The sequence below is a fragment of the Lactuca sativa genome, chromosome 5 (genome assembly GCF_002870075.4).
Source record: "Lactuca sativa cultivar Salinas chromosome 5, Lsat_Salinas_v11, whole genome shotgun sequence".
Taxonomy (NCBI): domain Eukaryota; kingdom Viridiplantae; phylum Streptophyta; class Magnoliopsida; order Asterales; family Asteraceae; genus Lactuca; species Lactuca sativa.
Genome location: NC_056627.2, coordinates 340151865 through 340172275, shown reverse-complemented (window position 1 = coordinate 340172275; position 20411 = coordinate 340151865). Strand labels below are relative to the sequence as shown.

General features: G+C 33.4%; 3 protein-coding genes across 3 annotated transcripts; 1 reads left to right on the top strand and 2 right to left on the bottom strand.

Moving 5' to 3' along the window:
- The first annotated feature begins 310 nt into the window (after window positions 1–310).
- Window positions 311–3777, top strand: LOC111897043 (inner membrane protein PPF-1, chloroplastic). Its single transcript, XM_023893017.3, has 11 exons — window positions 311–766; window positions 958–1068; window positions 1156–1230; window positions 2055–2115; window positions 2385–2458; window positions 2560–2664; window positions 2746–2853; window positions 2939–3042; window positions 3121–3273; window positions 3347–3479; window positions 3566–3777. The coding sequence occupies exons 1-11, from the start codon at window positions 431–433 to the stop codon at window positions 3665–3667; spliced, it is 1362 nt and encodes a 453-aa protein (XP_023748785.1). The 5' UTR covers window positions 311–430; the 3' UTR covers window positions 3668–3777.
- Window positions 3778–3878: 101 nt separating this feature from the next.
- On the bottom strand, window positions 3879–4913 carry LOC111897044 (CLAVATA3/ESR (CLE)-related protein 46). The gene is made up of 3 exons (XM_023893018.3): window positions 4680–4913; window positions 4422–4486; window positions 3879–4145 (listed from the first exon to the last, which is right to left on the bottom strand). The coding sequence occupies exons 1-3, from the start codon at window positions 4774–4776 to the stop codon at window positions 4068–4070; spliced, it is 240 nt and encodes a 79-aa protein (XP_023748786.1). The 5' UTR covers window positions 4777–4913; the 3' UTR covers window positions 3879–4067.
- Window positions 4914–9162: 4249 nt separating this feature from the next.
- Window positions 9163–10049, bottom strand: LOC111897054 (ATP synthase small subunit 6, mitochondrial). The gene is made up of 3 exons (XM_023893028.3): window positions 9853–10049; window positions 9695–9737; window positions 9163–9352 (listed from the first exon to the last, which is right to left on the bottom strand). Exons 1-3 carry the CDS (start codon window positions 9971–9973, stop codon window positions 9349–9351), a joined length of 168 nt encoding a protein of 55 aa, XP_023748796.1. The 5' UTR covers window positions 9974–10049; the 3' UTR covers window positions 9163–9348.
- Window positions 10050–20411: the final 10362 nt, after the last annotated feature.

Here is a 20411-nt window from a genome sequence, read left to right as displayed (position 1 = left end):
AATGTTATACATTTCACTATTTAATTGGATAACAAGTAAAAAGATATTTAATTTCATTTTGAATAGAATAAAAATTTCATTACCTTCATTTTCCCAACCCTACTATTTAACCACAAGAACGATAAACCCAATTTACTATAAGATAGTATGTTCATGTTGATATCCATCGCTGTCATAAAATAAGTAAAACGGTGATTCCCCTACTCGTTTGCTCCAAAGTGACGTGGTCGCAACCTATCGGCTGTTGTCGAATATCCCACTTCACATACGTCATTTCTCCCAATTTTATTTTATTTTATTGTTTTTCATCACACAAATAACGGATAACGCACACGCACTCTCTCTTTCTCCCTCTCATCCGCACACACAAATGAGAAGGTGAGTGAATTGCAGAGAGAGAGCTTCCGACAATCAATCAATCCATCCATCGATGGCCAAATCTCTCATTTCATCTCCTTCATCCTTCGTCGGAACACCTTTCCCCTCACTTTATCGCCATGGACGCCTTTCTCCCAGGACTAAGCTTATATCTACCAGAGTGAAATTCAGTTTTAACGGACTTCCTCCCATTTCTTCATTCGATGCCGTCTCTATTGATTTCGCAGCAATCGCTACCCGTGCGGAGAGTCTTATGTATACTTTGGCTGATGCGGCGGTTGCTGTTGATCCCGCTGCTTCTGCTTCGGGGGAATCGGCTGCTACCACGGTGCAGAAGTCCGGGGGATGGTTCGGTTTTATATCCGATGCTATGGAAGTTGTTTTGAAGGTAGTTTATTCCGATAACTTTGTAGTTTTTAGGATTAGCGATTGATTTAGTTTTGTTTGGTGAAAATCTGAACTTAGTTTAATTTGGCTAGATGATCTATCTGTTTAGCAGTTAATTTGACTTGATTATCTAATTAGAAAGTGGCAAGATTTGACCAGTACTTTATCTTCACTTGTGCTTATCTTAACCAGGTGCTGAAAGATGGATTGACTGCCGTTCATGTGCCATATTCCTATGGATTTGCAATTATATTGCTGACTGTTCTTGTCAAGGTTGCAACCTTGCCATTGACAAAGCAACAGGTGATCCTCCTCTCTCATTCATATATTGACGATGATGATATAATTGTCTTCTACTACTATTGTTTGACGAATTCACTTGTTTAAAAGGTTGAGTCAACTCTGGCAATGCAAAACCTCCAGCCAAAGCTCAAAGCAATTCAACAAAGATATGCAGGAAATCAGGTGCAACATTATGTATTATATAGTTTTGTATGCTACACTTATAAGAAATTTCATTTATTGTATGCAAATGTGAACATATCATGTAACAACACTCTTATGTGCATTCATCACTTCATTAGGAATGGTGTGCATAGCTTTGATTGCCTTATAAAATATTAGGATTCATGGAGAATTTAAGTTAGAGACTTGATAGGGGCCTGATTCATCTAAAATTAATTTGTCCAGCTAAGAGGTGGAAATATGCCATTGAACCAATAATAACAAACTCAAAACATTCTGCATAAGGGTTTTAAATTGGCAAAACATGCTTACAAATTCTTCACCCCTAGAAGCATTCTAATGATTTCATAGCAAACCTGAAATATAAAGAAACTACTTGGATGATTAGTGAAGCAAACATAAACAGTTCATAGTAAGATGCAATAATGTTACCTGCAAACACATTGATGGAAGACAGATGAAGCTTGACCTTTAACATAAGAACCAAATCATCATGCACACTAGTACTATAAATTTATGTTAGGGTTCATTTTGGAAATCATACTTTTATAGATCTATGGTTTCAAAAAACACACTTTAGGCCTTAATAACCAGAACATGATAAATGCACATTTAAGTGTATAGTTTCAAAAACAAACATTCTCAATAACTACTTAGGTTCCATGTCAGCATTTAAAAATAAGTGAATTTTATTTTTTATTTTCCAAGTCATGCCAAGCAATTTCAGTGATTGGACCCCTTACATAATATCAAATGTGTCATTTAAGTTAATTTTACAGTATCTTTAATCATTCTATGTTTAACAAAATCGACAATCATTTCAGGAAAGAATACAACTTGAGACATCACGTTTATACAAACAGGCAGGGGTCAATCCTTTGGCAGGTTCGTTCGTATCATGCATGAGGAACTCCATTTTATTCAAACCTTTTTTCATCACTTTATTCTCTTCATAATCTATATATATAATACTCTAAATTTATAAAATCACCCACTATCCAATGTAAATTTCATCATTTGATTTGGCACCCCAAATTGCTAATAATACTCTAGTACCTTTCAAAAAAGGTAAAATAAAAGAAACTGTTATTTCAACAATGAATTTATATTTCTACAAACATCTCATCAGTTATAATTTTTTTATATAATGCCAGGATGTTTACCTACTTTGGCCACAATACCCGTATGGATAGGCTTGTATCAAGCTCTTTCAAATGTTGCAAATGAGGTAAATATATAAATGCAACCTTTTTTGTAAAACATCTTAAAATATCCATATACTTGATTTTGTTTCCATTAGTTTACAAATAATTTGCTTATTCTCTCAAGGGACTTTTCACGGAAGGTTTTTTCTGGATTCCCTCTTTGGGTGGGCCCACAACAATTGCTGCTCGCCAAAGTGGATCAGGCGTTTCTTGGCTCTTTCCATTTGTGGTAATAAAATCCCCCTCATCTTAAATAGGAAAGTATGATGCTATAATAAACAAATGAATGAAAAGTACATTGTTTTTCCAGGATGGACATCCTCCTTTAGGTTGGCATGACACAGCAGCCTACCTTGTATTACCTGTTCTTCTTGTTCTTTCTCAGTATGTATCAATGGAGATCATGAAGCCACCCCAAGTGAGTAAACATAAACATAAACATAAACATAAACATAGTATTATTTATATGAATTTTTATATTATATTTTGTTTTGGTATGACAGACGGATGATCCGACACAGAAAAACACACTTCTTATCTTCAAGTTCCTTCCGCTCATGATTGGCTATTTTTCTTTATCTGTCCCATCGGGATTATCAATTTACTGGTTGGTTTTTTAAAATGTCGATTATTTTTATATTATGAATTTATAATCAAACTAAGCTGACGTGTTATTAATTATTAGGTTTACAAACAATGTGCTGAGTACAGCTCAGCAAGTATGGTTGAGAAAATTGGGAGGTGCAAAGCCTGTTGTGGATGAGAATGCAGGTGGAATAATAAGTGCGGGTCGTGCAAAAAGATCATCTTCTCAACCATCAGAGTCCTCTGGTGCTAGGTTTGTCTCTTTTTTTTTTTTTTTTTTGAAATAAATGTTGTTGGAATTAATTTGGTTTGAAATATGAAAATAGGTTTAAACAGCTAAAGGAAGAAGAAAAGAGAAAATCAAATAAGGCACTGCCTGGACCAGATGTTCAGGTTTTGGCATCGTCTGCATCTGATTCTGAAGAAGACGACACTGATGAAGACACAACAAAGTCCACGGTAGCCCCCCACTTTTTGATTTATGATATGTAATTAAAAATTGAAAAAACTAATTGACAATTGAGAATAATAATAAAATATTTCAGGAGGTTTTGGAAGAGGCGTATGCGTCTAGCACAACAAAGCCAGTTCCGGATTATTCTGGGCCAAGGAGGAGTAAGAGATCAAAGCGAAAGCGTTCTGTATGATAGATACCCCATTTATTACATGTATGTGGTGTGTAGCTCTAATTTTGAACCCCATATTTTGTAAAATCTCATATTTTAGTTAATATATAGCTGTCATTTTTTGCGGCTCATATTTACATTCTCTCCTCCTACCCACAAATCCACAATCAATTTTTTTTTTTTTACATCAAATTCAAATGTGGTATGTAATATAACTCAAGTACTCAAGTACTCAACCCAACCAATGTTCATTTACCCATATTTTATAGACTTTAGGAAATACAAAGCCTCCCTTATTACTAACTTATCATCTTTATACAATAATCAGAATTCCCTTCGTTCGTTCTCTTCTAACTTAACATAAGCTTCTCACCTTCTGAAACTTCAAAAGTTATTCAATTGTTACATTTATACTTGTGTTTCATCTCCTTGAAGGTGGTCCATGGTTCCCCACTGGGTTTGGCCCAGATGGCTGTTTATATGCCTTCTTCTCTTCCTTCTACATGATATATATACATGCACACACACATAATTTTTACTATAAATCAGACCGAAACAAATTATGCTGCGATTGGCATGTAATGGATTGAGAGTTTGAGAGAGATGTTAAATAAGACAAAAATTGTCATTTTTATTTGTCACGTCGAAAAAGGTGGGAACAGAGAGTGGAAATGATATGATTTCCCTCCTCACCATTATCATCAAAAGTAATCATAGAAACTTGTGTAGTTATGTGACTTATGTCTCGTGTAACAAACACAACCAAAAGACTAACCTGAGTGGAGCCGTATATGCTGTCCGGATTTAAGCTATGGTGTGCTGACCGAACCTTAAAATCAACTATATATGTAGTAATTCATAAAGTCGGTTACATTAGAAAGTTTTAACAACATGATTACATAAAAGTTTTGACTTTCTGAGTCATACTCCAATTTCAACATAAAAAAATCAAAGGAAACGTTAAAAGAAAAAATCTTTTTTAAAAAATGTTGTGACATAAAAACATCAAACTTGAATTCGGAAAAATCCATACCTGGTTTAGTTGCATGAACTTTGGATGGAAATGGCAGAAGGAGGAGGAGGAAGAGGCAAAATAGGAGAAAAGGGAATAGAATCTGAATCCTCTTCATTTTGAGAACGGAAGTATTAAGGTTTTAAATTGAGGATATGATGATTGAATTTTGTGACAAAAATTTGCTCCATTTAACAAGTTGTCTGGCATCCAATGCTATCATTTCAAACCTAAAATTTGTCTCTGCTTCACTAAACTGTACACATAAGTTATTTGTCTTTACTTATATATAATGATTGTAACCATATATTAAGAATTATTATTTGTTACTTTATGGGTTTTTAATTGATTTGTGTTTGACTTTTTTTTCAACCAATTATTATATGATCAATAAATTTCAAGTATTATATCATTTTGTGTCCAAAGTGGTGGTGTCCACGACACGTCGTCGGCTGTATCTTCTTTTTATTTTTTCTTTTTTGTGATCGACATACTTTTGTTACTACCAAAATACACTTCACATGTCCCACGTTTTTTTGGGAAAGAGGTTCTCCCCTAATGATTTGTTTTAGAAGAAAATTGGCTACGTATCAACACTATTAAGACGGATTTATGATGCAATTTCAGTGGGGGGCAGGATAGAAGTATGTGTCAATGAGTACATTTTGCGCTCTAGAGAGAGTTTCAAGTATTTGGGGTATGACATTACACACTATACAAAGACTAGTTGGTTAAAATGGAGGAGATTTTATAAGGCAGTGATAAGATAAGCTTTGTTGTATAGATCTAAATGTTGGCCGATAAAAAGGAACATGAAAGGAAGATGGAGGTCGCAAATGGAGATTACGATGGTTTGGACATGTTGATAAGAGACAACCGACTATTGTTGTTAGGAGAGTAGAGATGGTTATTGTCAAGGGTGCGAGCAGAGGGAGATCAAGAAGAAAGTGAGAAGATAGCGTAAGGGCAACTATGGATTTAGTGTCCGTTGAGTAAACCCTGACAACGATGGATTTCGTGTCTATTCCTTAGGAATGAATGAACAAGAAATAGCTGAATTCTTAGGGTAGATCCTTAAGAGTAAATAAGATAATGGGGATGGGTAATTGGGTTTACTCAACGGGCACTAAATCCATAGTGGCGTCCCATAAACTTCCCAATGGAGCAAAATTTGTGCTTGCATAAAAACGTTGATAGTCCTGCAGTCGATGCAACTCAATATTGACGCTTGGTTGGGAGATTAATTTATGTCATTGTGATGCTTCCAGACATTGATTTTGCTGGAAATTAATCAACTCAACCAATTCCTTAGTCACCAAAAAAGTCACACATGAATGCATCTTTTTATGTTCTTTGTTATCTTAAAGCCACTATAGGACGTGGATTGTTCTTGCCTGTTACAGCCGCAGGAGATCATGATTTAGTTGCTTATTTGTGATGCTAGTTAGTTAAGTTGTCCATCCACCAGAAGGTCATGTACGTTAATTTGGGATGAGCTTCGGTGTCTTGACGGACTAATAAACAAAGTGTAGTAGCCGGATCGTTTGTAGAAGCATAATACATGGCTATGGCAAGTAAAGTTTGTGAATTTTTGTGGCTTTTAAAAGACTTTGATGCATCACAACGTGTTGCGATTCCTTTGGTCTGTCATAACGAAGCAGCTCAGCATATAGCAGTTAATCCAATGTATCATGAAAGAACAAAGTATTTTGAGATGGACTGCTATTTTGTTTGATAACGTGTAAATGGTGGCAATGTGATACCTTGCTTGAATCATACCGAGTTTGAACCTACAGATATATTTACGAAAGTGTTGTGTGTTGAACATTTTCAATTTCTACACAACAAGTTGTGTATTTATTTATGTTTTAATTGTTGAAATTTTCTTCTCTCCAAAAAAAAAAAAAAAAAAAAAAAAAAAAAAAAAAAAAATCACTTATCAGCCTCTTTATTCAGACAAACTTCACTTTATCATTCATCACACACTAGCGTTTCCGATACAAGATCTTTCGGTGTCGCCTTATTTATAATTGTTTATATTTTTATATATTTTGTATTTGTATTCTTAGTTTCTTTTTTGCGGAAGGTATTCTACAGAAAGAGTTACGGCCGAACATCCTACATCTACTTTATCTCATTTGTACAAGAGTGAAATAATGTTATTGTTTTATTAAAAAAATAAAATACAAGTGGAAAACAATAATTTTGTTATTTAAGTGAGTGCAAAAAGCCTAACATTTCGCACACACGAAAAGAAAAAATAAATAAATAAATAAAGTTTGTTCATGATAGGATCTGCATACAAACGACTTTAAAGTTTGATAATATCATTTCAACAGAGTTCATGAATTGTAAAACAATTTTGGCAAAAATTATCGACTTGCATAGAAACCCTATAAAAGAGGTAAAAAAAAGGTAAACATACATAATCAATTAATCATTAATCATTTTAACAAAACTTTTTCACTAATTATTAAACATATAGCGTAAGAAGTGGATATAAAGGGAAACATCATCACATTGCCCCCGACTAACTAAAGAGCCAAAATTATGAAAAGTTTTTTTTGTAAAAATCAAAGTCAATAAGCCTTTGAAATATGGTTTCTCTAGAATATATAAAGTTACTTAGATCCTTTTCATTTATATTTTAAATAAGAGCTAACGAATAGTTAAGAGCGTGTTTTGTAATCAAGAGTTTTGGTTTACTTTAAATTTATGTTTCCTATATGGCTGTGAGGAGTGGTGTCAGCATTGTCGAGCGTCAATTCCTCCCGAACCTTAACCGTGTTAGCCAAGAATTGAGAGACTCGACAAGCATGTGCTGAGCAAGGCATGTTTTTGACTCTTTCCGAAAAGAGCGGCAATGTGCCCACAACATGTCAAGATCCACATCAAAGATGTCGAGCTTCTTGTTGTCCCACTTCTCCCGACTTAAACAAATCTTTTACAGTTTTCATCCTTAACGATTATTGTTTTCAAAAAATAAAAGATAATAAGAATCAAGTCAATAAACATCCCATGTAAAACAAATGATTTTTAGGTCATGATTTACACGTTGACTTGGTTGATGGCATGCTTTTATCGACACCTAAAAGGTAAAATTAGTTTATATAATAATGGTGTTACTTGTTTTGCACAAAATAAGCCCAAATAATTTATTTTTATTCATAGAATTATCATCTTTAGATTAATATTTAAAAAGTAGTGGTATAAATTTATATTCAAATAATAAATAAATTAGCAACAGATCGGTTTCTATTTAAAATAACTGAGCCGTTTATTTTAATTATGAGCTTACACTATATTAAACATTGATTTTAATTTACATTTTTTAATTTAGCTAAAAAAGATTTACATATAATTTACCTGCCCAAAGGCCAAAACACATAAGTGCTAATATTAGAATTTAGTGTTTAAAGGGTAAGCAAAAATGATTTTGGTTTATTAATATAGAAGTTTTTTTGGATACGACATGTAATATATTAGAAACGGGAAAAAGAACAACTCAAACGAGAAGCTAAAGCAAATTTACATGAAGCAGAGACAAGGACAAGGGATGAGCTCCAAGCCCAATCAATAATAGAGTTACATGTAAATCTATATTTAATACAATTAAATGTATTAATATATTTAATACAATTAAATGTACTAATACTAAAGGGTGTTTTTAGATAAAAGTAATTATTGACTTATAATAATTATAAACCAATCAATAATAGAGTTACATGTAAATCTATATTTAATTCAATTAAATGTATTAATACTAAAGGGGTGTTTGGAATTATTTTTTAACTCAAGTGTTTTTAGATAAAAAAAAAAGTATTTTTTGACTTAATAGTAATTATAAAATAGGTTTTTAAAAAAGCATTTAGATTAGTTTTTCTAAAATGGGTAAGTGTTATTATGATTGTAAAATGTGTTTGGCTTTAAACTTCTTTTTTGAAACTATTTTGGTTAAAAGGTTAAACAGTAAGTTTTACATGCTTTTTAAAATGTGTTTTTTTTTTTAAGTTAATGGAAAAGTCATTTTGAAAAATGATTTTGAGTTTGCAAAAAACTTTTTTTGACTTATTCAATAAGTTATTCTGAAAAGCAATGTCAAACACCCCCTAATATCATTATCAACAATTCTTCCCCTTTACACTGATTCAACTCAGTTACCCGCTCAACTCGGATTGCAATGAAACCTTGTCCAATTTACATCAATTCAACTACAATACATACTGCATAGACCCATCCTACTAAAGCCACCATCATGTATTTTGCAACAATATAAATTTATCTACCTTCAACAAATCCAGTTCAACATCAAAAGACAAAACACATCAATCCACTATGTTCATAACAAAGTCACTTTTTCATTAACATGTACCTTAACATTGATATCTTTACTAAAGTTCTTCCTACATCAATGTTCAATGAGTTTTGCTCCACTTATCCATTCAGAACCCCTCCAGATAACTGTTTTCTTTTTCAAAATGTTTAAAAGCAGAAAAACTAATAATTAAACAACAATCTCAATCCATTCATTCATTCAAAATAAACAAGCGTTATAAGCCGATGCATGTTCAACATAAAGCCTATCATCTTAAATCTTATTATTATACCATTCAAAAACAAATGGGAAAAGCAGTGTTCCATTACATAAATCATCACTGCAAGATCCACCCATGTTGATCTTTAAAGTCGTTCAACTGCAAAAAAAAACATATGAAACATATAAGAACAAGATTTTACCACATCTTGAATGCCATATAGCTGCAAAATCAGCTACAAAATTCACTCTGGTTCTTTCTTAACAGACTCATAACTCAAGAAGTGATAATCAGTTCCTACATCATACCCAGAAATGAGAAAACCTAATTTGCAAAACAATATTCTGAATCTGTAATGAAATATATCCTTGACGTTTGTTGATTAAGAAATCGATTCGAGTATGCATACATAAGAGCGCATAAAGCTATGATGCGTATATTCGAATCTAGGGTTACAAAATCATAATAACAATAAATCAGATTGGGAATGAAGTTCCATACCTCTTGTGCCTCTGAGCAAAGACGGACTTTTTCCGATCTTCTTCTGCAATTATATATGAGAATTAGATAATCAATTAACTGAATCAAACGCTTGAGATCGGACCAGATCCAAACAGAGACTCGTGTGCAAAAAAAATGATGAAAAAGTGGGAACGAACCGGTAAGGCCGAGGGAGAGCTTGGTGATGATGGTTCCGGTGATGGCGAATCCGACGAGGAACGGCCAGTTGCGGTTGAATTCCCTCTTGAAGAAAACGGGCCACGGATCGAATTTCCTCATTCTGTATGCGTAATCGCTATGCGGCTGTTTCCGATGATCGAACCTTTTTTGCGATGCGAAGTGGTAAGAATGTAAGATTGTGTGGTAATGTGAGCATAAATAGGATGGGCTATGGGCTCAATTTTTCGGATACGTTTGGGCTCAATGTTTGTAGCCCACGTCCAATCTGTATTCTTTATTTTTATTTTTCCTAACAATATTACACGGATGGTTTTATAATTTATAAAAAAATTGCATTTGGCTTTTATTTATTTTTCCATGTCATGTGGTTTGTCTTTATCACATACTATAATTCTATGTTCTTTTATTATTATTTATATGAAAGAAAAAGTCATATTTAGTATTTATTATTTTCCAAATTTTAAGCAAAAATTAAAGAGTCATCTGTATAATTGACACAACTTCTGCAAAATTCATCAAAATGATGACATTTTGAAAAGAAAAAATTGTGATTGTTATTTGTAGATAAAAGATATCATTGTGATATTATAGGACAAGGTTTAATATATCAAAGCTCGTTAAGTTATTTTTCTCGATCTTGAATGGAAAGAGAGGAAGACTTGATCTCGGAAATACCTTTTGAGGACTAAATCCATTTTTGAGTTAAGAGAGCTGACTTGAGCATTCACATACTTAAATTTCACAACTTTATCGAAATTATCTTTCATTGCGAAAATGGCAAAAGGATCAGCAATAAGTTCACCAAAGGATCATGTATCAGAGCTTGATCCTTCAATGGATTCATCTTATTTTTCTTTATCTTCATCATCACCGTTACCATCTTCATCATCGTGATTAACACTAACTTCCATTTTGTCCGATGATAATTGTAAATCCAACTCGACCTGTGGATTCGAGGAGGATGATTGCAAGAATTTGAACTGAGAAATGGACTTCAGAAAGGTGGTGATAGTCGCATCATCTTCATTAAACACCATTTCCACATTTACATCATATTCTTGTTCTTCTTCGTGGGGAGGATCCTCTGAAACCTTAGAGGGTTCAGGCACATCTCCGGCTGGTTTAACTGCATCAAAAGGTGGATCGTCTGAAACGTGAGTTGAGTTAGGAACATCACCTTTAACAATGTTCCGAGGAGGATCATCTAAGCATATTGTGGGCTCAATAACATATACACTCAGTGTCTTGGTAGAATTATCTAATGGATCATCCAAAATATTGGGAACATCATCGACGACTTTAAGAACAAAATTTTGATTGGTAACATCAGATTGATCATCCAAATACATGGGAACATCATCTAGTGTTATGGAAGAATTTAAGGAGAACTTTCGGTTTACTTCAGCTAATATGGAATCAACATCACTGATCGAAAACTTATAATGTCTTGGGAATTTTCCAGCAGTATGGTATCTTCGACCAATAAGAAAATTTGTGATGTTGATTTTGGATTTTTCTGGATATCCAGCTTGAATCCTATTGCCAAGAGAATCAAATGAAACATTAGTATCACCACGCCCTTTATATGTGGTGGATATCGGTTAGGTTGGGGCGACCGAAGCGGGATGGATAATTCTAATTTTGGATTACAAGGGATTTTCAATAAAGATCAAAAATCGTGATTGTATAGAAGGTAAAGGTTTCAAAACGAATTGTGTGTATTACATGGGGTGTAAAGAACTTTGTTTAATATCTACACCACCATTTTAAAAGGATGAAGATGTATCATGTGCTAACTCCCCGTATGTGTGTGAGTGTGCGTGTGGTGATGATGAGACTGTGAATGGTACTTCAGATGATTGGATATGTGGGGTTGGATCGGACCCAAAGTCATTATGTGTTTCCAATCTATGATTCGTTTTAAGAGGAATCACTAGTTTTGGATCTCTTTTTAGATTTGGCTCTTTATGGGGAATGAGTTCGCTTAAACGCTTATTAACTTTCATTTTATTTTTGCCACCTGAAGTAGCTAGCCTCTTCTCTTTTAAGAGATTAACATCCGAGGTATGGGTAAGAATTGGTGGGTCAACTAATTTATAAACCTTGAGATGTTTGATTTTGAAGAGAGACTAAAAAAGAAGAGCATCCAACACGTGTTAGGGCAATCGTTGAACACAACTAAAAGAAGTCTGGTTCGAAAGTCTATACTTTTGGTCAACTTTAAAAGTATAATATAACTCAGTAGGAGTGGTGCAGATCGAAACATGTTCAAGCATCTTGGTATAGATTTGTTTCCAGGTGAGAGGATGAAATATTGGACAAGGGATCTCATTTTGCTTTCGATGATGTGTACACTTCCGAAAATCACTCCATATCACTTCAGGAAGATTAATTGCATTGCTGCATCCTGTGAAGATGTTATACACCAGATATAACCAGTCTTTGCTAATGGAGTTTGAACCTCCATGTTTCACTAAAAGTCCCTTCACGATGATGTGCATAAGGAATGTCCATAACCCAGGCACATAAGATTTCTTGAATTCTTTGGCAACATACACCTCTTGGAATTGAGCATATATAGTTTTAAAAATAATAAATCCTTATGGGTTTGGTAGAATTCCAACTACCTTAAGAAACACGACTTGTGTGACCTCGATAATTCCATATCTAGTTATATATACTTCAATGGTGCTTTCCAATACACTAATGCATTCAAACACTTTGGTTAAAAGACGAAGAAGAAAGTTAGGGTTTGGTTCCTTCGTGAGAGGGACATCGACGGGATGACAAGAGATGAACTCAATCATGACACAGACAAATTCTTCATGATCTTTTGGGTTTAGTGATAACAATTTACTGGTATCCCTAATGATTGGCTTAAGCGAAGAAGATTCTACAAATCCTTTTGATGATTTCTTCTTGGTGCGGGATTTTGCGATTTTGGGCGCCATTGATGAAATTGGAAGCTTTATGATAGAGATTACATATAATAAATTATAGGGCTTGAAGAAGGTTGAGAGAGCATAAAGAGGGAAAGGTTGGATTTGAAATCAATTTACAGGATGTGATTATTATGGGTCGGGTCGAAGAGTGCAATAATGACACGCGAGGGGAAATAGGTTGCACTAAATGTGGGGTACTCAACTGCCCACCCTATGTGACAATTAACTCAAATGGTGTGAATTTTGTTTGGGCAAAAAAGCATAATTATCGATTTAACTTTAGAAAACACATATTGTCATTCTTATTATTTGTGCAAAAAGCGACTTTATTGTGATTAATTAAATAATCAAATAACTATTGCACCTAAATTTTGGACATTTCTATAATGAGGATTAAATGATAATCTTAAAATCAGAGTTTATTAGAAAGGAACAAACTTGGTTTTACTTTTTCTGAAAAGATATTTGAAAACGTGTCACACCCCAAAACTGGTAACGGCGGAATACGTTTCGGGGTGGAGGACGTCATGTACAGTATCATCACAATTGTATAATAGTAAAAACAAGAAACATGCAACCATTTCATTTACATAGTGAGTTTAATTACAAGTGTGTTCTGTAAAGTTCAACAAACACCAAAAGTATACAAAAATAAGAGATGGATCTTGTATGCTCCACCTTCTCCAAAATGTTGCACCTGTACCTATCTATCTTTGACATGAGGATACAAGTTATTTTGAAAACGAGTATCAGCATAAAGCTGGTGAGTTCATAAGAGTTTAGTGTAAATTTTAGTATAAAATATATTAGTGCAGATAGTGTGAAAAGCTGCAGTTTACATTCGTAAGTAGTAGAAAACTCTAGAATATACCTTGTAAGTGAAAGCCTTTACGTTGCATGTACTTATCTTCATTTAAAACCATTTGTTGTAAAGGTATATTAGTGAGTCTCCAATAGGTAGTGTAATAAGAAAAGTTATGCCTGATATCGGTGATAGTGGGGCGAACTCCCATAAGAAATAGATACTTATTTACTTCGGGATTTTAACTTATTCTTTAGTGTTAGTATTTTAGTGTGAATGTAGTGTATTCCTTGTATGCCACTGATAGTGTGAGTAATAGAGTACCCCATAACCTTACCGGTCATGAATAGTGTAGAGAAGTAGCGGCATCCCTGGGCCTGCATGGCTCGGACTGAGGTTAACAGTCGGGATGTAATAGTGTCTGCCCCGTATAGATCTATACATGTAGCATCGTCTTCCTGTCGGAAAACTCAGGGCATAGTATGTAGCGAATAGCGTATCTCGTAGTGAGTTAGTGTGTTATCCCCTGATTAGTGCTTTCTCTTGTATTATAGTGTAGTAGTCTTTTGTATAGTTCGTAGTGACTTCTCTTACTAGTGAGTCGTAGCGTAGTAATCTTTTGTATAGCTCGTAGTGAGTTCTCTTACTAGTGAGTCGTAGTGTAGTAATCTTTTTGTATAGCTCGTAGTGAGTTCTCTTACTAGTGTGTCGTAGTGTAGTAATCTTTTGTATAGCTCGTAGTGAGTTCTCTTACTAGTGTGTCGTCTCGTAATAGTGTGTATTATAGTAGGTAAAGTAGTGGCAGTAACGAGTAGTAGTGGCCTTAACTATACCCATTATAGTTAACTTAGTGTGTATGGTTCTTGGCATTTTAGTAGTATAGGCATCGAATGAAATGAAAATACTCGTATCCAACACCACTATACATGATATATAATTAAGAAATCAACGACAGTCGGACGGATAACAACTACCCTAAGCCCACAATCAAACAAGAACAGGAAATAAGGCGAGCTATCCGTCCTAAGTCCTTCAAGTCTTACTTATATAAATATATTAGTGTGGTTACATTTTATAAGAAAATACATTTAATAAAAATCTTGTCAAAAGGTAACATTTATAAAATAGTTTATTTATCCAAAATAGTTTTGAAAACGCAAAGTTCTTTTATAAGGCATAGTGATAAATCACATGTGATTTGAACTACGGATAGTGAATCACATGTGATTAATTTTCATAAACATGTATATTTGACTTGTATCCCCCCCCCCTAAAACATTAAAACATTTGAAAGTTTCATTAAAAGGGTATGAACTCACAGTTTATCGTAGGGTTCGAGTGTCAACGGATGCCCTGAATGCCAATGGTCCCTATAAATCATGTGATGACACATAATTGGGTTAGAACTAGGGTGTTTCATGCTTAAACATGATGGAAAAACATCCTTAGGACTCGGCATTACTGAGTACAAGTGCCTCATGATCCATACTTAATGATTCATGCAAGTTTAGGGCCAAAAATGGGCATTTGAGTGAGTGCATGGCCTTGAAATTGAGTGTGCGACTGAGGTGTGCGGCCAGAAGGGTGTGTGAGGCTGCACACAAGTGTGTGCGGCCGTTCAGAGTGTGTGTGCGGCCGTACACAGGAGTGTGCGACCGTACACTCCTCTTGTGAGTCCAAATGAAGTGTTTGCTCTTCACACTAAGGAGATTTGAATGTGTTATGCCCCCTCATGAAGGTGTGCGGCCATACACCTTCAAGGGACCATGAATATGATGAACATGATGAGTTTTAAAGCTTGGGATTCAAGTGTTTACCACTAATAAGCTTGAAGATGAACTAGATCACAAATATGAGGCCTTCAAGGTGTTCTTGGTTGAAGATTTTAGACAGAGAAAGTAGAGAGAGAGAGTAAGGAGCATCCAAATGAATGAATGAAGGGGGTATCCATTTATATATATGTTTGGGTGTGTGGCTGGAGGGTGTGCGGCCGCACACATGGGTGTGTGGTCGTACACACAATAGTGTGGCCGCGCACACCTCTTTTGGTGTGTTTGATCCGATTCCACGATGCAAAACACTTTCCAACTCCTCCTAAGACCCAAAACTAGACTATATTATGTTCAAAACACGCATTTGGAACCACAAGATTTACAAAGGATGACGAATTCAAGATTTAAAGACAATACGCAGACCAATTACATAGGATGAAAGTTTCGGGTTGTCACAAAACGACATAAGATACTTTCGAGAAACAAAACATCCTCTAATACATGACATTTATCCGAGAAATATAACAGTTTCTTAAACGGGTATCAGAGGTAAAAATAAAGTAAGAAGATCTTAGATGTCAGAAGTTGATATACAGAAACACATGTGTTTGTCCGATATTCTATTGAGCATGTTCCAGACGAACTTATATAGAAGAGATGATCATTATCATCTTAGATTTAATTCCCAAGTTTAATTTGTCAAACAGTTTGTTCGGTTAATGGTATCTTGGAACATGTCTTCCTGGTTCATTAGATGAAAATTTTCAGAAAGAAATTCACTGCAAACATGTGACTCATAAAATACTTAAACTAAGGAAATGTTAGATAAACAAAACACAAAATGATCCTTATTTTCCAAGGTGAAATATTCTTAATATGAAAAATAATTTAGAGTTCAAAATTATTTGATTTTCTGATGCAAGCATGAGAGAGTGCGAACTTCATTGAATAATCGGGGATCGGGAAGCATCATTCCCAGTTTGTTCAAGAAACTGTTGAACTTAATTTCGTCGGTGATATCATCCTCAGATGGAACAAAAATAAGCTCGATGTTTCTATAATATATATTTTGTACCTTTTGTCTTAATCTCTAGTTATAAAGTATAAATAGGTTATGTTTAATGCTTAAATTTGAGTGTTAATGTGTGAAAGTTTAGAAATTATAACATTATAATGAGTATGAATGTTGCGTAGTGCATCTGAATGAAAAGACATGAAGAACGATTCTCACGATGTGACAAGAAGATGTCACAATGTGAGCGAGAATGGTAATCCAATTTACGTAAATAAACAGTAAGGGCATTATACTTTAGAAGTGTTACGACATGAAAGGAGACAAGTCACGACATGGGAAAGTAAGTTGTCTTATATTATTAGTGACAGATTAGGTTTTGTCGCATAAAGGAAACGTCACGAGAGATGCTCACGACGTGACCAATATAATGATGTCACGACATGAGAACGAATCAGACGTAAAAATAAAATAAGACTCAAAACAAACTAGTCAAATGAAACAATCCTAAAACTCATACTAAAGGTGCGATTTACACCTATTTAACCTTCCTAAGTCCGATTTTGAAGAGATTGAAGGCATAAAGCTCTAATTTGTTGGATCAAGGTATGGATAATCATCTATGACACTCTTATTGTGAAATTAAAGCAAAGTTTGAAGGTTTGTTTGAAACCCTAGATGAAGGGTTTGAGTTCAATTTATAAAATTAGGATGTTATATGATATATTATGACTTAATTCTAGTTTAATACCATGTTATTGAACTTTGTATTAAATTTGATTCATGAGGATTAGGGTTCATAAGTGAAGAAATAGGACTTAATGAATTAATTCTTTGAATGTTGGATTTTGATGTATGTAATAATATAACAGGTAAATTAAACATGATATGAGTATTTATTGATTGATATACTTATAGATTCCATTCATGATGAATAAATGATATGTTTTCACATATGAGACTTTATGTTTATGAGTTGGATTGTGTAATTGATATTGTTAATGGTATTTATGAGATAATTGTGATTAGGAAATCAAGAGGAATGGTCGATCAAGGAAATTCCAAGGTTGGGATGTCATCCAAATAAACCATAAGGGGCAAGCTGAGTAAACTTTGATTTCCTCGTATATTGATTTAATGATTATTGGTATGCTTAATTAGATTTCAAGAATTTATAATTGCAATACCATGTTTACAATATATGTGATTTCTGAAAGATAATGATCAATGTAGAATGGAAGTCGATATTAGTAAACCCATAAGAGACGATTAGGTGGTGTTATGTATGGGAATTTCATTGAGATGATCTTGATGATATACAAGTGAGATTAGATGATATAACTAACTCTTGATACGATATAATGGTATTAAATGGAGTTATTAAGGAGATATGATAAATATATATCATACCCATGAGGGGTATATGAGTTGTTGATACAAAAGATGATATTGTGATATAAAATATTAAAGGTATGGAAAGAATTTACTTGATAAGCATTAAGCTTACTTTTTCTAATTGTTTTATGGTTACATGTACAAGCATTATGGGTAAGGGAAAGAACTTAATGGAGTAGCCATAGTGTGTTTCTTTTGATAAATAAACTTTGGAATATATTGTAAAAAAATTGTAAACCCAGTTCGAACCTGTTCATGTATAATTATCTTTTGATGTAAACGATAATGACTTGTATTATGGTTTATATGAATTTGTCGGGTGTTACAAGTTGGTATCAGAACTGAGGTTTAAGTGAGTTTAAACCTAAAACTTAAACCAAAATGAGTGAGTTAAAGATGGTTACTTCATATTATCTGTGTGCTTGTAATAAGTTTTATTTAGAGAATGATATGAGATTTATGATATATGATAACGATATATATATATATATATATATATATATATATATATATATATATATATATATATATATATATATAAGTTTAGGTTATATGGAAAACAAAAAACCCTAAAAATCATTAAAATGCATAAAAAAATACTTAGAGATCACAAAACTTTTTTTTGATTTTTTTTTATAAAAAAATTGCAACTTTTAGGTCAAAATCGCAAAAAAAAAAAAAAAAATTGAACTTTTTTTTTCCAATTTTTTTTTTTTTGATTTTTTGATTTTTTTTTTCAGCGGAATGGTAAAAAATATTGCAATTTTTTGATAAAAAAAAATTAAAAAAAAAATTTCTGATGTCTTGGTATTTTTTTATGCATTTTTATGATTTTAGGGTTTTTTTGTTTTCCATATATATATATATATATATATATATATATATATATATATATATATATATATATATATATATATATATATATATATATATAGAGAGAGAGAGAGAGAGAGAGAGAGAGAAGTGTTGAGATAGTTTGTTAAAGTTTTTATACAATATGGTGAATAACCATAACAAATGTAGGTCACATGGACGGGGCGGTTCTCAGGTGACAAGAAAGATCATAAGGCTCGGTATGTCAAGGAGGACATAAAAGGCTGTTGGGTTTTAGTTCAAAAATACTTTCATAAACTATAAAAATATGGCAACGCAATACTTTTATTTCGAAATAACGTAAACATTTTATTGCCACCAAGGATCTCTTTGCAAGTTACAAAAAGATAAAATACCAATCATATAAATGACGGAAAAATAACAACATTTGTTGTTCTTTGGATCCTCTTGGGGGGCTTGGAAGTTGATGAATAAGATGAAACCTTCGAAACACCAACAATGACTCAACTTGATGTAGATGATAATACAAAATTCTTAAAACCTTAATCTTTAAGTTCTTATCGAAATAAGAACACAAATAGAGCAAAAGATGCAAGTATTGTTCAACAAAAGATAACACAAGAGGGAGAGAGAGAGAGAGAGAGAGAGAGAGATAGAGAGAGAGAGAGTAACCTCCTCTAAGGAGGTTACGGTTTTAAGAGGGAAGAATGGATCAACCCATTCAAGAATCCAAGCCTCTAATTTATATTGTCTTAAAGTGAAGCCTTTAACTATTAAGTCTTTCCACCTTAGACAAGCATGTCCCTAAAGCTTACATGATTCCCTTGCATGCACCATGCTTCATTTCTTTTGAATAAACAAATTGGAGAGTCATCCCTCCTTCTGACTAACTCAGTTTAGGCCATCATGGAGAAAAAGAGAAGAAGAAATTTATATTTTATAAATTCAAAGTTTATAAGATATAAACTTTGTCTTTTGCTAAAAGACAAAAACGATAATTAGTCCAAAATGTTGTACACGGCTTATTAATTCATACATTATGAAATACTATGTTATATTACATGCTAATGAAAATTATTATTTCCATGAAATAAATAATTTCCAATTTAATTATAAGAGTTTTATTGAATATTTATTAAAATCAATTTATAATAAATAATAAATTATATCAACTTGTTGTTAGTGTGACCCATTAGTATCATATATTAATTAGCAATATCACTTTAATATGATTCTTGAGCATACTAGACCTTTCAAAGGCCACCCGAACAGCCCCCGAAACTTAAAGCAACAATCGCAAAATAAGTAACTAAAGCTTTTCGAGATGTGTTGCATAATGTTCTCAATGGTAAGGAATAGTCAAATCATAAACAAAAGCAAAATAAGATCCTAGGAGATATTAATAAAGAGAAACAAGGTGGGACAGGATGTGAGGGCCATAAAGAGGAGACTTTAAATACAATGGGATTCACTTTTAAAACATTCATGGATTGTAAACCCATAGAGTTTTCGGGGCGAGATGACCCGATAGCTACTATGGCGTGGCTGGCCCACAGTGAGAAAAAGTTTCATACTAGCGAGTGTGAAAAAAAAGATAAAGTGGATTGTGCCACTAATTTGTTGACTATAGTAGCCCATTATCGGTGGGAAATAATCAGTTGTACCTTGGGATTTGGAGACTATGGTAACCTAGGATATAATTTAAAGTAAAATTTTGTGAAGAATATTGGTCTCAAACTATAGTGTGACAATTAGAGCAATAATTTTCCTGATTTGTGCA